Below are 17,021 nucleotides of genomic sequence, written 5' to 3' on the forward strand. Positions count from 1 at the left end.
AGCGGCAGCTGCCCGTGCCAGCTGCAGCAGTCTGAAAAAGAGTTTTGAGAACAGCCTGTCCTACAGCTGCCTGCTGTTTTGAGTATACATCTACACAGTAGTGTTTGGTAAATGTATGTATAGTGGACCATGTGGCTGCTCTACATATCTCCTGTAAAGGAATATTCCCTAGGAAAGCCATGGAGGCCCCTAACTTTCGTGTGGAGTGGGCTCTTGGAGGAATCGTTAGTGTGCGCTTAGCTTTTTCATAGCAAATCTGTATACACTTAACGATCCACCTAGCTATTCCTGCTTTGGAAATAGGGTTTCCTTTGTGCTGTGGCGAAAAGGCAACAAACAGTTGTTTTGTCTTCCTGTAAGTCTGTTCTGTCAATATAGTACATGAGAGCTCTTTTGACATCAAGTGTGTGGAGCATTCTCTCTGCTACATTCTCAGGATTAGGATAAAACACCGGCAGTTCTATGGATTGGTTCATATGGAACTGCGATCTCACCTTGGGCATGAATGTAGGGTTGGTGCGTAGTACGACCCTGTTTGCATGAACCTGTATAAATGGCTCTTGAATGGTTAGTGCCTGGAGTTCACTAACTCTTCTGAGTGAAGTAATGGCTACTAGGAAAGCTACTTTCCAGGTTAGAAATTGAATTTCACAGGAGCGTAGAGGTTCAAAAGGTGGTCCCATGAGTCTGGTGAGGACCACATTTAGGTTCGACTGGTGAAGGTGGGTGTGTAGGAGGAATCACTCGTTTGAGTCCCTCCAAGAAGGCTTTGATGGCAGGCACTCTGAACAGTGAGAGGTGCTGCCTGTTCTGAAGGTAAGCTGCCAGTGCGGTTAAATGTATACCGATGGAATTGTATGCTAGATGCATCTGTATAAGTGTAATAGGATTGATGTCATTTTTACAATAAATGACAAATCTTTTCCACTTAGCCGCATAGCATGCTCTGGTCGTGGGTCTCCGTGCCTCCTTGATGATATTCATACATTCTGGAGGCAAGTTTAGGTAGCCAAATTCTAAGATCTCAGGAGCCAGATCGCCAGGTTTAGCTGTTGCGGATCTGGGTTAAAAGCCTGGGTGATGGCCGCAGTCTTTGATGCGGTACCACGGAGCGTTCTAGGAACGTGGTGTACCATGGCTGGCGTGCCCACGTTGGAGCAACCAGGATGCGCGTCATCGAGTGCTGCCTCAGTTTGCGTGCCACTAGCGGTATCAATGGTGCCGGGGGAAAAGCGTACGCAAATCTGCCTGACCAGTTCATCCATATCGCATTGCCCTGCGACTGTGGATGTGGGAACCTGGCAGCAAAGCTTTGGCATTTTGAGTTTTCCCTTGTGGCGAATAGGTCTATCTCTGGATGACCCCACTGCTGGAAGTACGGTTGGAGTACTGATGGATGTATCTCCCATTCGTGCATCTGGTGGCTGTGTCTGCTGAGCAGATCCGCCATTTGGTTGTCCTTGCCCGGGAGGTGTTCCGCCATGAGGAAGATGTTTCTCTGAATGGCCCACTTCCACATGCTCTGAGCCAGATGAGACAACTGTGGAGAGTGTGTTCCTCCCTGCTTCTGTATGTAGTACATGGCAGTCATGTTGTCCGTCCGGATCAACACGACTTTGTTGCACAAGTGTACTTTGAATGCCTTCATGGCTAGGAAGATTGCTATCAGTTCCAGTAGGTTGATGTGCATCCCCCTCTGCTGTGTTGTCCATAGTCCCTGCACTGTGTAATTGAGTACATGAGCTCCCCATCCCTGGAGAGACGCGTCCGCCGTCAGTATTATTTGTGGTACAGGCTCTTGGAATGGTCGGCCCTTGGTAAGGTTTGTGGATTCCACCAATGCAGAGAGTTGTATGCCTGACCGCTGATCAACACTAGGTCTTTCAACTGTCCTTGAGCCTGATTCCACTGACGTGCTAAGCACTCCTGAAGCGGGCGCATATGTAATCTTGCGTGCGGCACTATGAAGATGCAGGAAGCCATCATGCCTATCAACTGCATAAACACTTGTGCCGGTAGGGAGTGTTGAGGTGTGAACTTTTTTATTAGCAACTGCATGCCGTGGATCCTCACGGAATTGGGTTGTGCCGTGGTCGCCAGTGTCTATGGTCGCGCCTAGGTACTGCCGTACGTGGGCGGGTTGAAGGTGGGATTTTGGATAATTTAGTGAGAATCCCAGGCTGTGAAGAAGGTGAATGGTGTGGGATAGGTGGCTGGCACACTGCCGGGCGGACTTTGCCTGGATAAGTCAGTCGTCCAGATAAGGATAGACGTGCATGTGCTGTCTCCTTAAGTGTGCTGCCACTGTTGGTAGGCACTTGGTGAACACCCTTGGTGCCGTTGTTACTCCGAAAGGGAGGACCTTGAACTGGTAATGTTGATCTTGAAGAGTGAACCCGAGATATTTTCTGTGTGATGGGTGTATGGGTATATAGAAATACGCATCTTTTAGATCTAGTGTTGCGAGAAAGTCTCCCTGACTGAGCAACGGCAGCACCTGCTGCAGGGTGAGCATGTGAAAATGCTCTAACAGAATGTAATGGTTCAGAGGTCTTAGGTCCAGTATGGGTCTGAGAGACCCGTCCTTTTTGGGGATCAGAAAATAAAGTGAGTACACCCCTGATCCTTGGTCTTGTACAGGCACTAGTTCTATGGCTCCTTTGTGGAGCATACTGAGCACTTCCTGGTGCAATAAGTGCAAGTGCTCTGCGGACATAGGACGGTGTCTTGGTGGTATGTTTGGTGGAGTGGATGTGAGCTCTAGACAATAACCGTACTGGACAATTTCTCTCACCCACCTGTCTGTGGTGATGGATTTCCAGACCGGCAGGAACTGTTGGAGTCTCCCCCCCGACAGGTGTTATGTGGTCGGGGGGCAGTGACAAGGCGTCACTGTTTGGTGGTGGCGGAGGACCTGGAGCTGTTGTTTCCTCTGCCTCTACCCTCGACATTGTTGCCACGGTATCCACCTCTGTGATTTTTATTATAGTTGGTCTGCGTACCTTGTTTAGTGTACTGCGACTGCTGTGAGTTCTGGCCTTTAGATGGTCCCCTGTTAGTAGAGCGACGAAAGGACCCACTCCTAAACTGCTGTAATCGCAGAGCCCCCATAGACTTTGCAGTCTATCTTTTTTGATTTTCTCTAGGGTGGTGTCAACCTCTGGGCCAAAGAGGGAGTGAGGGTTGACAGGTTGATTGAGTATAGTTGTTTGTATCTCTGGTTTGAATCCGGAAATTCTTAACCAAGCATGACGCTGGTGTTAATAGCCCTAGCTGCAGTGTCAGATGCGTCAAGAGCGCACTTAATGGAAGCGTTGCTTATGAGCTTTCCTTCTCTAATCAGTGACTCTGCTCCTTCCTTATATTGATCTGGGAGGTGCTGTAGCAGTGTCTCTAGGGTATCGTAATGCACCCTGTCATACCTAGCAAGAAGTGCCTGAGTGTTGGCAATTCTCCAAATGTTAGCTGCCTGTGCAGCAACTCTTTCCAGATGTTTCTAGGCCCTTACAGACTCCTTGTCAGTGGGAGGAGGATCACCCGTTGTCTGCGAGTTGGCCCTCTTCCGAGCATTGGAAACCACCAACGAGTCCAAACGCAGCTGGCCTTTTATGTAGGTAGGGTCCACAGGAGCTGGCCTATACTTTTTCTCAATCCTAGGGTTCAGTACTCTTGCCCTCGTGGGCTCCTTAAAAATAAATGTCATTAGCTTGTTTTAGGACACCCTTGAGCATGGGCAGAGTTTTAACAGATCTTTGAGGTAGAGAAGGTATCCATCAGAAAATCATCCTCACTAGGATCAGTGTGGAGCTGTACATCATGGTTCTCAGCTGCTCTCTCAATTAATGCATTGAAGGCAGCAGCATCTTCAGTTGGAGATGTTTTCACCTCATATGCTTGTGTGTCTGGAGCAGTATGTGGGTCCCCGCACCAATAGTGTCCACCCAAGGTTGGTTTTGGTCGTCAGTGGTCAATGGATAAGTGCTGTCATCAGCACCATAATATCCTGCATCCACATCAGACTGTGTGGGTGAGAATGATTGAGGCTCCTGTCTATAATCTTGAACATGTTCCAGAAGAACTGGTGATGTGGTTTTCTGTTTCTTTAATGGAATTCTGTATGGTTCCATAGGTTTCTCTGGCACTATCTTTCTTTTATGTAGTGAAAGTTTACCAGTCCCTGAAGAGATAAACTGCCTCGGCTCCTCATCCTCTTGAGGTACTTCAGCAGTTGTTTGTCCCATTGACACCCCTTTTGGCGCTTCTACCGCGTTCTTCGTGTCGACACCTTTCTTCGGTGCGGGACCCTTCTGTGCGAACATCTTTGGTCGCGCCGCCGGTGGTAACCCGAACTTGATGTGCATCGACACGGTCTGAACCGTGCAGGCCGTGTTCGGCTGCGGGGCTGTTGTCGCGGTGAGCAGCGAAGCCCGTTCTTGGATGCGTAATAACGACTCCGACACCGTCTTCTTTACGAAGGGGGGACGGTGTCGTGGACTTGACATGGTCCTTCGAGACCTTCCTTGGTGTGGCATCGAGCCCCATACCAGACGTTGGTTTCTCGGCACGAGGATTGGAAGGGTTTGGCTCTTGAGGGTTGCCCTTTTTTCCCATATCGACGATCATCGGCGCAGATTTTTTCGGGTCGACCACCTTGACCGAAGTCTTAGGTGCCGTCTTTTGTGCCTTCGGCTCAGACGGCTTCGAGGCCTTGTCGCCGCTGAGTCATTTTCTCTTTCGGTTTCGATTTCGGTGCCTGTGCCTTCAGTTTCGGTTTTCCTTGACCGGATGATGGCGCTTTCGAGACCGATGGCTCCGTAGGATAGTTCAAAGCCGGGCTTTGAAGCGGGGCTGTAGAACGAGAGGAAAGATCTCGGGTAAGGCCGTGTGGCGATCACTCGACCTGAGCCTTATCGAGTGCCTCTTCGGGCCCTGCACAGACACGTGGGCCTAGCTCATCTTCTGAGCCATCTTCCTCGGCCCCAAAGGCCTCTTCGTCGTCTCCTACCTTATCGACGGCATTATCTTCCTCGACATCTACGATACGCTAGTCTTCGGCATCATAGTTGGATTCACGCTCCGAATCCGTATCCGATAGTCCCTCCAGAACTTCAAGGTCCACGACTTCATCTTCGGTCCCGAAGATGTTGTCCGGGTTTGGCGCCGCTTTCTGCGCCGAGCTGCTCGACAAATGCGAAGAGTTTTCTTCGATCGGAACCTGGAACACGCCATACAGGTGGCTTCGTCGTGTGTTGGAGAGAGGCATTTATTGCACACGGGGTGCACGTCGAAGCGAGCATACTTAGCGTTGCAAAGAGGGCAACGCTTAAAGGGGTAATTTGAGGTTTCCATCGTCGATCTCGATCGGGCCTCTGGTGTCGAAGGGCAAACGGCTAACTTCGATGCTTTTGTAGAGAATCAACTGTAGAAAAATACTTGGCGCCGAACGAAAACAATACCGACGAGTTTAAAAGCCTTTTGGCTTGACAAAAATAAAGTTTTCCTAAATACTCAAAGAGCTAAGATTAGGACATCCGAACCCAATGGCGGAAAAAAACAATCTAAGGATGGAGGGGATGCCCATGCGCACTGTAGTCCAGGGGAGGAGCCACCTATCTCGTGATACTTCAAAGACTCTTCCAGGACAACAATATGCAATCATCCGGACCCAACACTAGGCGGCGATCTATGCACAGATATGAATTCAGCAGCCCACATGCCTCGAACACAGCGAGTACAGCATACATTTATACATCTGCTTTAGTAATTCAATCAAATGCACCAATACTCTTCAGAATTTGCACAAGCAGTCACACTGACACGCACACCAGACACACTGGCCTAGGTCTTCACATAAATGTCTAAAAATAATGCAAATCAACATACTACACTCATTTTCATATTTGGATCAAAGCGCCTTTTAGTGGCAATTCTGGGGCAGTTTCTATTCTATATAGGTCCCATTTGTTTTTCATAGATCAGAGCCATAACTTACAACATACACAGAAAAAATAAATGTACGCCATTGTTAGGATATGTAGACTTTTTGCACCATCTTAAGTTGCTATACACAAAAGGTTTAAAAAAAATTAGTTAACACTATACATCGGGCCAGAGTACGTGTTTGGTGGTGCGGGAGCAGACCGCAATGCCAGCAGCACACACTCGCACCGCCAAAACCATGTGCCCACCAGATTGAGAGTTCTCGTGCCTAGCGGGGTTTTTTTGGTGGTCCCACAGCAGTGCCTCTGAAAATGGCCACTGCAATGGGAACGTCAAAAAAAAGTTCCTGCACATCATGTACTGTCAAGTCCAAGCCGTGGAAGAACTGGGGTGTATGTGCCCCCTGATGCATCCTCATGCAAATAGGCAACATGGAGACCTGTAGGGCCCCCTTTGTTTCAGGGGCACCAGCCTTTTCATGGAGGAAAGACCACCATGACACCACTGGCAGTCCTGACACTCGTAATATGCATGGCGGTGCTGCAGCAGCACTACCATTAAATAGTAATGGGGTTGGGTAAACACCTGCACAAAGACCATTAAATACTAATGGGGCAGCAGCACCACTAGCATATTACTGAGGCCCTGAAGGCTGTGTCACCACCAGCGAACTGCAGTTCCCTGGCGGCTGTGGTGAAGCAATGGCGGTCCGACCACCCAAGTTATTATATGGCGATCTAACCGCTACCACCGCGCCCCCGTGGTTCTGGCGGTCTTTGGACTGCCAGATTCATAATTAGGCCCATAGTGATTTTTGCAATTTCTCCAGAACACTAAGTACTGTGAATATTGGTATTCAAGTCAAAGGTTCCCAATTAAAGCATTAGAACCAGAAGAACACAAAAGCAGTGCAAAATACTTTGTACTACATATGAATATGCTACTGAACAGTTATAACTTGCAACAGCTATTGATGTATCCAGTCCAAGACACAATCACAAGCAGGAACCTTAAAAGGAGACGACTCTTTTTTTATGCATTGTGTAAGCTCGACACTCCTTCACAAGCATAAAATGATCAAATGAAGCCGGCTTCTTGCCTAGCGTAGATGTGGCGATTCGTTAATCAGAATTGAAGAGTAAATAGAAAGGAGACAGAGGCAAATGAAGAACAAGTTTACATACAAAGGGTTATTTTTCATACTTCCCGTTCTGTTAATCTATTGCTATTTTATCAACAGCTTGGGGAGAACGTGGTTTCTGCCAGGGATGATAACCAGTAAATTGGGAACAATGGGCATCCAATGGAGAACTCAGTTTAGGATATGTAAATTAACCAATCTTAACATTATGAATTACGCCATAAATTGCACCAAGATTACCATTGTGTTGATTCTGCCGCAGAAATTTTCGAACAATTTTTTTGAATTGCAGAATGGCATCATCGTCAGGAACTTCTAGCCCAGCAGTTGGCAGTTTCTGGTAGCTAACATTTTTAGGTAAATCCTAAAAATTAAAAATTATGATTTAGCAACACATCAAAAACATACACTTCCTCAAAATGAGCTTAAATTAAAATAGTGTAAAACTCAAACTAGTGAAATTTTTACCTTGACTTCATAATAGCGATTTGTGTTCGTTAGGTCGATTACTATTCCAAGTTCTTCTCCTTGACCTCGAATTTCAGCAATCAAATCTTTGGGTGTAAATTTCTGATTTGGAGTAAGTCTCTGGTTTATCACCTATAACATTAAATAACAAGTTTAACACATCTCAAAACAGCATAGAAAAGAGGGCAGTGAAGAGGACATAAAAAAAAAAAAACAAGCATTGAAATAGCCAATAGGTCTCGCCTTTGGGACCTTTTAAGCAGCACAATATCCTTACTGCAACAACATTAACTGTTGCATGGCTAAACACTTATAAGGTCCCAAAGGCGAGACCTATTTGCTATGCCAATCCTTGTTTTGTGTAGGAAGGGGCACCTTCCCCACAACACACACACCCTTACACCATGGTGCAAGAGTGCCTGCTTTGGGGCAAGCCAGCCAATTGAGCGCCAACGCAGGGAAAGAGGACAGGAAATGCACCGTATCTGGTAGATACAGAGCATTCCTGCCCTTTTCTTTTGAACTGGGGCAGCGCAGCAGGAATAATGTAATTGAAGCCCAAAAAGTCTTAGCTAACACCAGAAATCAGCGTCGGATTGGTAATGCAGGCACTCTGGCAATGCCCGAGGGGCCGGTATCCGAATTCCAGCTGTGGGCTGTTTTTTTTTTTTAGCAGCCTGTGGGGCTGATTTGGGTGGTTTCTGCATTGTTCGATGCCACCAGCGTCCCCGTGGGTGCCCGAGTGGCCTTTCTGGAGGCAGATGGGCGTCCATTACCTCCCTTTTGCCAACCTGCAGAGATGTCACTCCCTTTCTCTCCCTGGGCGGCCCATTAATATATGTAGGGGACCTGAGCAAAAGTGGCCTCACTTGTTTTCAGGTGTTTCACCAGGGTAAACTAATCCGTGCACTTTTTTTTTTTTAACCACCCACCTTTTTTTTTTTATTTAAATAAAATTTCGCTGAAGCAGTGTTTTGTGAAAAGGCAATATGCAAATGTGGGCCTCTTTTTTTTGCGTGTCCGGGTCGATTTTTAATCTTAATCCATCCCTGCCAGAAATCGGAATGAATGGAATTTCTTGAGATAAATCGTCGAGCGCTTACATTCCTCTAGGGTAGCACTCCACTCCATTTTTGACTTGTTTGTGCACTTGCAGAAGGAGACCTGTCTTATGTTAATCAGTATTGTTTTAGAGAAATTATGATTTGCCCAGGATCACACAGCGTGGCCACGTTCAAAAGTTGTGATTTACGCCCTGCAATCTTTGACTCCACGGATGCCAGTGTAGACGGGACACTGAAATTCACGAAAAGGTCGCCGCGTGTGTGCAACCCATAATTTAGACAACCGGAGGCATCTGCCAGGCGATGGGGAGCGCCCCGCGGAGCTGGATTGGTTGCCATCTGCTGGCCCAGAACTCAGGCTTTCACACAGTACTGCATCGGGGCCTTGGCATCCAGATCTGGTAGTCTGAGCCCCACAGCTCTCCTCTCCCTGTAAGCCGGCCTCTGATACCCGGTGCCCGCATCTCATAGCCAGATGAATCAGTGTGAAGGGATTATGGCTTGCCTACCCGAATCTAACAGCTGGAGCGTGAACTCTGTGAAACAGCTGCCAAGTGCCGGGGTTGGGGTGAACAGGGACAGAAGAGACATGGGAGCCACCCACTGATGAAAGGAACAAAGTGCTTCCCGGCGTGCCCTGCTGTGGGTCACGCAGCTTTGTGATCTTGATATGATTTGATTTGAGATTGTATTTGTATAGCGCACTATCACTCCGCGAGGAGTATCTTGGCGCTGGCGTCATACAGTAGTGATAGCACGGATTATTGAATTGCTAAGAGTAATTAAATCAAAGCAAAGCAGCAGTCGTCCGAGATACCATAAATCCAAGTTTTGAGATCTTTCCTAAATGAAAGTTCAGTATTACAGAGTTTAATCTGGGCTGGCAGCTTATTCCATGCTCTGGCACCCAAAAAGCCCGCTTTGAAAAGCCCTGTTCTCTGTTCGTGGTGGGAAGGCTGGCATATGGGGAGCACTTTCGCGGCCGCTTTGATGTTCAGTGGCCGCGCGGCTCACTGAGAACATCAAAGCGGCCGCGAAAGTGATCAGCAGGCTGACAAATGGTGCGCGCGCCGGGCGCACATGTACTGTAGTTGGCGGCCTGAAAAGTACTAGTTTGCACTTCCAAATACCGCTTTCTATAGCTCTCGCCAGATTAGCGCTAAAGCGCTGGCTCAGGCGAGACCTAATGAACCCTCTACATTCCTAAACACTTCACAACTCGGCACTAAATGGCGTTGCTGGTACTTATAATAAAAACGCAGCTGTCTGTAAAAGCAAAATATGCTGAACTCGCAGAATTCTGCGTTTTCTGCCTTTTAACATACGTATGTGCATTATACTTCAAAAAAAGTAAGAACGCCAATCGAGTATCTATTGGACAAGCCCATTCGGCCTCAAACCATTTTGCAATAAAAGAGGTCTTCATTACATTTATAACAACCTCCTTGGTTGAGCCGCAGGAATAGAAGCAGATTTGCCCATGATCTAGTTCCACAACTTAACCAGTTGGACAAATCTGCATGTTATAGTCAGCAAGTTATTATAATATAAATGGAGTTCCATTATGAGGGGGCAATAGTACCACCCTGTGAGAAAGTGGCTCTGTATATACTGTTCCCAAATAGGTACAGGGTGTACAGAGTGCACAGTCCCCAGAGGTTTGGCAGAGGCTAAAGTTAGATATAACCTTACTCTCTAAAGTGGTAGCTTGGTCGAGCAGTAAGGCAGTATCAGAGGACAGTGTAAAGCATTTTTTGCACACACTCAGTCAGCAAATGGTCTCACACACTCGATAACTGAACTCTAGGCCAATGGTTTATATATAAACAATATAGGCTTGTTTTATTTTAGAACCAACAATAGGTATTAAAATATACTTTCTCAGAATGAGATGCTTTATATAAATACTTTTGCAAAATATACTTTCTCAGAATGAGATGCTTTATATAAATACTTTTGCAATATGCAATTGACTTTTGTAGAAAGTTACAAGTGGTTGCAATAGGCAACCCAATTCTAAACACAATTATGCATTGAGTTCAATGGATCCTAGATTCAGTTCTGGGTTAATACTTTGAATCAAGTGATAAAAGTCGACTTAATTACTGTGATGATTTTTAGACAATATTTTGCTATTTTAAAAGTTGACACTCAGAAAATATTGAATAGAAAACAGTCAATGATTCCCTATGGCAGAAAATTCAAGTTGCAGGTATAGTATGTTCTAGTTACTTTTGTAATCCAGTACTGGGTGCCTAGACTCAGTACTTATCCAAAACAGGTAAGTAATTAAGTTTTCAGATATTATACGATTTTTAAAGACTATTTTAAATTGACACTCAAAAGAAATTCCACAGAAAAACAGTCAATGATTTCCTATGGGAGAAAATGGAGTTACTGGTAAGTACAGTTGTAAGTATTTTTCAGAGTCAGTGCTGGGCACCAAGAGCCAGCACTGGGAGCTCACCTAAGAGCAGGTGAGTATTTTCGTTTTCTTTACTCAGCTGATTTTTGGTGAATATTTTAATTTTTGAAAAGTCCACACTCGAAGACAACAACATCCTGGACCCGTCCCAATCCGGATTCAGACCTAACCACAGCACCGAGACAGCCCTCATCGCCGCCACAGACATCAGACGCCAACTGGACAACGGCAAAACATCAGCCCTCATCCTCCTGGACCGGTCAGCCGCATTCGACACGGTCTGCCACCGCACCCTAAAGACACACCTCCAAGAAGCCGGAATCCAAGAGAAGGCCCTTGACTGGACCACATCCTTCCTCTCCGGCAGAACCCAGAGCATCCATCTCCCACCTTTCTGGTCAGAAGCCACCGACATCTGCGGCGTCCCCCAGGGCCCATCCCTCAGCCCGACACTGTTCAAAATCTACATGGCCCCCCCCCCTCGCACAAGTGGCCCGCCACCACAACATCTCCTACGCAGACGACACCCAGCTCATCCTCTCCCTCACCAAGGACCCTCACACCGCCAAAACCAAAATTCACGAGGGCATGAAGGCCATCGCCGACTGGATGAGGAGCAGCCGTCTGAAACTGAACTCAGACAAGACGGAGGTCCTCATCCTCGGACCCACCCCCTCAGCCTGGGACGATTCCTGGTGGCCGACCGCTCTGGGGACAGCACCGACCACGCAACCAACCTAGGATTCATCCTCGACTCCTCCCTCTCCATGTCCAAGCAAGTCAACGCCATCTCCTCCTCCTGCTACAACACCCTACGCATGCTCCGCCGGATCTACAAATGGATCCAGACAGAAACAAGAACAGTGACACAGGCCCTTGTCAGCAGCAGACTGGACTACGGCAACGCAGGAATCCCAGCCAAACACCAACGGCGGCTACAACGCATCCAAAACGCCTCCGCCCGACTGATCGTCAACGCCCCCCGCCGCAGCCACATCACCCCCGTCCTGAGAGACCTGCACTGGCTCCCCATAGACAAGAGGATCACCTTCAAGCTCCTCACCCACGCACACAAAGCACTCCACAATGCCGGACCAGCCTACCTGAACAGCAGACTCAGCTTCTACACCCCCACCCGCCAGCTCCGCTCACCTCGCCCTCGCAGATGTCCCCCCGCATCCAACGTACGACCGCCGCCGGCAGATCCTCCTCTTACCTCGCCGCTAAAACCTGGAACACCCTCCCAACCCACCTACGACAGACCCAAGACCTACTCGCCTTCAGAAGACTCCTCAAGACCTGGCACTTCGAGCAGTAGCGGCACCCCGCCCCCCCCCCCCCCCCTCCCCCTCCTCAGCGCCTGGAGACCCTCAGGGGCAAGTAGCGCGCTTTACAAGTAACCTGATTGATTGAAAGATAAATACTCGACTGGCAGAGTTAAGGTTCTGGGCATAGACTCAGGGGTCTCCCAGGGTCAGGTAGGTACAGTTTGTTCGCCCTCAGCGGCACAAGGGCGGCCGGGTGCAGAGAGTTAGGCCCAATGTTATCCTATGAGAGGTAGGGGGGCCTTGGTTGGTGGCTGCTGACTAGCAGGCCACGCGACTGTGGGAGCTGGGCTCCTGGTCACTTACTCAGGGCAAGTGGCCCTGGCAGTGCAACCTCTACACCTACCTACTTCCCCACTCGGGCGGCTGGGTGCAGGGTGCTTTTGAGCCTTCGGGCGCTCAATTGATTTCAATGGGAAATCTCCAGTTTCGAAAAAAAAAAAAAAAGAAAGCTCGGGGACGAAGATTCTTCAGGTGCCACTACCACTTTGAGAGGTAAGTTGGGTAGTGGAGGATAGGTAGGTACCCTGGGATTGGGCACAGGGGGCCGAGGGGTGCCTTTTCTGAGGTTGCAGGCTTCTTCAGGAGTGTCTAGGGAGGTCCTTGGGTGCTGGACTCTGGTCACAGTCGCCGTGGGGTCGTCCTCATGGTCTCTCTTCACTCTGGCCCAGGCTTGGCTGGTGCAGAGTGTGCTGGGTTCGCAGTTCCAGGCTGCTGCCAGGGATTAGAAGTAGGTTTTGAGTAGAGCCTCTACTCATGGAGTCCCAAGGGACTTAGAGTCAAAAGGTAGTCAGGTCCTCGGAGGTTGGCGGCCACAAGAGATGCCAGGTTGGAGCAGGAGCAGGTTCAGGTTCGAGGGTCGACAGGCCGGTAGGGCTGGGGCCAAAGCAGTTGGTGTCTTCCTCTTCTTAGCAGCTGCAGGACAGGTCTTTTTTCTTCTAGCTCTTCTTCGGATTTCGTAATCTGGGGAAGGTTGGTTCAGGGTGCCCCTAAATACTAGATTTAGGGGTGTTACAGGTAGGTGAAGGGCAGGGGCCAATGGGTCCCTGTCCTGGGGTGGGTACACCCCCTATCCTGCCTCTCTCCTGTGGGAGGGGGGCAGTAGCCTAGTCCTGATAGGGCAGGGCTTCCCATCTTCAAGATGGCGAGAGTCCGGAGATGTGCTTCACCTCGCCTCCCCCAACTGAGGGGTGGGGTTAGCAGGCTGGCACATCCCCGGTCCTTATTTGGGGTTTCCGGCCAAGCTTCCTGCCAGAGTGGGGGGTTGCAGTGGCCTGGAGAAGCTCACAGAGGCGGCATGCCTATGAAGCTTCCCCCTGCCCATACAGGGGGGGGGGGGGTTGGGGGGTGCATTGTTGCAGGCCCAGGAGAGCTGGGGCTCTCCTACCCAGGAGTCCAGAAACATGACTGCTGTGTGGCAGCCTCAGAACAGACGTGGATTGTAGGTTAGGTTTTAGGGGACATATCTAAGATGCCCTCTGGGGTGCTTGGTACATTAAATACCAAACTTCTCAGTCTTCAGTGTTGCCATTATGGCGCTGTGGAGTTCGTGTTGGACGAGCTCTCAGCACCATGTACTCTTAAATGGCAGCACTGCACTTACAGTGCCCAGGAATTAACCTGGGTACTGTAGGGGCACAGGGCTCATGCTCCAGTGCCCACACCACTGGCATAGGGCACCCAGCTAGAGGGGTGGCTGATGTATGCCAGGGCAGTGTAGGTGGTGGGCATGGCACACAGTAACGTGTGCCATGTCAACTCTTTGTTTTGTCTTGTACACAGACACCCAGCCTGCAAGGGCAGTGTGTGTGTGTGTGTGTAAGGGTACAGGGCCTCTGAGGGTGGCACAATGAGTGCTGCAGCCCTTAGAGGCCTTTTACCAGGGGCTGACATGTGGCCAGGGTTTGCCAATATGGGTTTTGTGTTTTAGGGAAGGAACATAGGCCCTGGGCACTTGATTGGCAGGAGTTCAGGGCACACTCGGTCAAAGTACATTCAGCAAAAGGTGGGGGCATACCATGCAAGAAAGTTGGCACTTTCTCACACACCCTCCCCCACACTTTTAGCAATAATGCACAGCATCACTATAAATACCTGGCAACGCTAATAGACCTCAAAGGAAATACGCACTGACTTTACCAATGGTTTCTGTATGCCCAGTCAGTAACGTGGGCTTTAAATAAAGTACAACATCAACTTAACTGGTAATTTAGCAAGTATGGGTTTGCATATTATGACGTTCTTACAGAGTATTCACACAGTCACTCTCCCCTTACTACTATATGTTGCTGCTGTCAGATATCACTGGGTACTACTATATAAAAGTAGTAGTACGACTGCTGGCATACACATTTATGGCCAGTTGTCAGCCAGACCTCTTTCACTCTAAATATCGTGTTTAACATTATTCATTCACACACAGTTTAGCTTCTAGACCAGTGTCACTGAAAATCTTTGATTGTCATACAGCAACCGATTCTGATCACAATCTTTCAGCACTTGTATTTGGTTACAGATCACGTTGGCGATGGAAAATTTTGCATGCTGCCAAAGCAAACTCAATCACCTCACATCCGATTACATAACTTGAATCAAGGGGATCCTTTCAGAGTGGAGTGACTGTCAGTCATTCTTTATAGTTCTGCAAGGACAAGAGGAATGCAGATGACTTACAGGTTCTGTAGACTGTTTGCTAGTGTTGAATACCGTGCTCCCTTTGTTAAAGAAGGTTTCCCATAGAAAGTTAAGAAATTTGGTTCCTTGCAGTGATCCCGTTTGAATGGCACCTGATAAAGATTACAAATTGAATGTAATAGATGTGCTATAGGCTCCATTGCTTATGGCTACATTTTGGCAGTGACCAGATCTAGCATGGCATCAAAAGATTAAAAAAGTTAATTCATCACTCTAGCCGAGCCAAATGGGGGGGAGCGCTGAAGGGGATTCTCCAAATGCCTCACTAAATTCTTAGTTAGAGCATCCACGAGAAGAAAGGGTATTTGTTCATGGCTGTCAATATTAGGAGATTTTTCTCCACAAAGAACAGTCCTAAGTGGTTACAGTGATTGCGTATACTAAAAGGTCTGGGCCAGGCAGTTTAGATTGGCAAACGAGAACACCTTTTGACTGCGATTCGCATAATTTAAGATTTCAGTGTCATAGAAGTGTTCCTTAGTCACTTTGATGAGATTTTAATCATGTTTTAGAGCAGACTTAAGTTCTTACCTAGATAGCTCTCCAGTGTTGTTCTATCCGTTTACAGCTTTTAGCTACTCTTAATATATAATTGATCTTGGGGGCGGACAGCCATTTACATGGTCTGATTCACTTTATGGGAAGAGTGTTTAAGGACCATGCTTATCCATTGCTCTCCGGTTGCCCACTCATGATCTATATATTACAGGAAACACTGGTCCCTGAAAGCAAAAAATAATTGAACATACAATGAATATAGTCAAGATTGGTACTATATTACAGCCAATGCCCAGCCGGACAAGGCAACTTTAATAAGTAGAAATAGTTAGCAATGATCCAGAGAATGTAAGTAGAGTCTTAGTGGGACACAAGCCTGTATCCTGAGACTTGCATATCGTGAGGACAAAATGTAGAACACATTCAGGCAATTACAATGATGTTTCTGTTTTTTAGAAAAATGAGTAATGAAACATCTAATACATATACTGCCACCTTCACAATAAGTTCAATACAAAAATTTGAATGTGTAAGGTGGACAACTATGTCGATCCGGCATTCTCCGAACGAGCTGTCATACGCGTGGCCACGGAATTAGTTTCTTTTACCATATTGAGACGTAACTCATTTTTACCGTGTCCCTCAAGTACAGAACTTAATTGTCCCAGGCATTGTACCTCCCAAACGGGTCCGCTTTGATTTCTGCGAACCTGACACCCGCCCAAGACTCGGCGCCCCCTCGGTTGGTCTAATTGGTACCACGAGGCATTTGAATATGGGCAATTTAACTGATTAGTCCCGATGATGATCCGAAATCCCCCTGATAAGGATCGAAACGCCGTCGACAGTTGTCCACCTTACACATTCAAATTTTTGTATTGAACTTATTGTGAAGGTGGCAGTATATGTATTAGATGTTTCATTACTCATTTTTCTAAAAAACAGAAACATCATTGTAATTGCCTGAATGTGTTCTACATTTTGTCCTCACGATATGCAAGTCTCAGGATACAGGCTTGTGTCCCACTAAGACTCTACTTGCATTCTCTGGATCATTGCTAACTATTTCTACTTATTAAAGTTGCCTTGTCCGGCTGGACATTGGCTGTAATATAGTACCAATCTTGACTATATTCATTGTATGTTCAATTATTTTTTGCTTTCAGGGACCAGTGTTTCCTGTAATATATAACTTCCCAAGGTCCCTGTGCAATTCCTTTGGGTGCCCTTGTCCCTTTTTTACACACTCATGATCTATACGCCTATCACCTAGTAGAGGAGGTGGGAGTGCTAGCAGTTTGGATAGTGTAACTGCATTTAATCCAGTCTAGGGGCGTACCCATATCTGATTGGTTTTGACAGGAACTGGCTGTGACTGCAATGAATTGTGTAGAAGTACGTTAAATGGACCAATGAATGATCTGACTAAATATAGGGTAAAATCCAACATCTTTGAATGAGACGAA

The 17,021-nt window shown here is 47.6% G+C and overlaps 1 protein-coding gene across 2 annotated transcripts in view; it reads right to left on the reverse strand.

Moving 5' to 3' along the window:
- LOC146867480 (uncharacterized) overlaps window positions 1-17,021 on the reverse strand; it is a 125,171-nt gene that overhangs the window by 89,373 nt on the left and 18,777 nt on the right. For both annotated transcript variants that reach the window (XM_085606168.1, XM_085606167.1), the window contains 2 exons: window positions 7,550-7,681; window positions 7,322-7,445 (listed from right to left, as the gene is read on the reverse strand). In XM_085606168.1, the coding sequence (XP_085462294.1) occupies window positions 7,322-7,445; window positions 7,550-7,681 (256 nt within the window). The remainder of the gene's footprint in view (window positions 1-7,321; window positions 7,446-7,549; window positions 7,682-17,021) is intronic.

This window comes from Triturus cristatus, chromosome 1_2, assembly GCF_964204655.1.
Source record: "Triturus cristatus chromosome 1_2, aTriCri1.1, whole genome shotgun sequence".
In the NCBI taxonomy this organism is placed as follows: domain Eukaryota; kingdom Metazoa; phylum Chordata; class Amphibia; order Caudata; family Salamandridae; genus Triturus; species Triturus cristatus.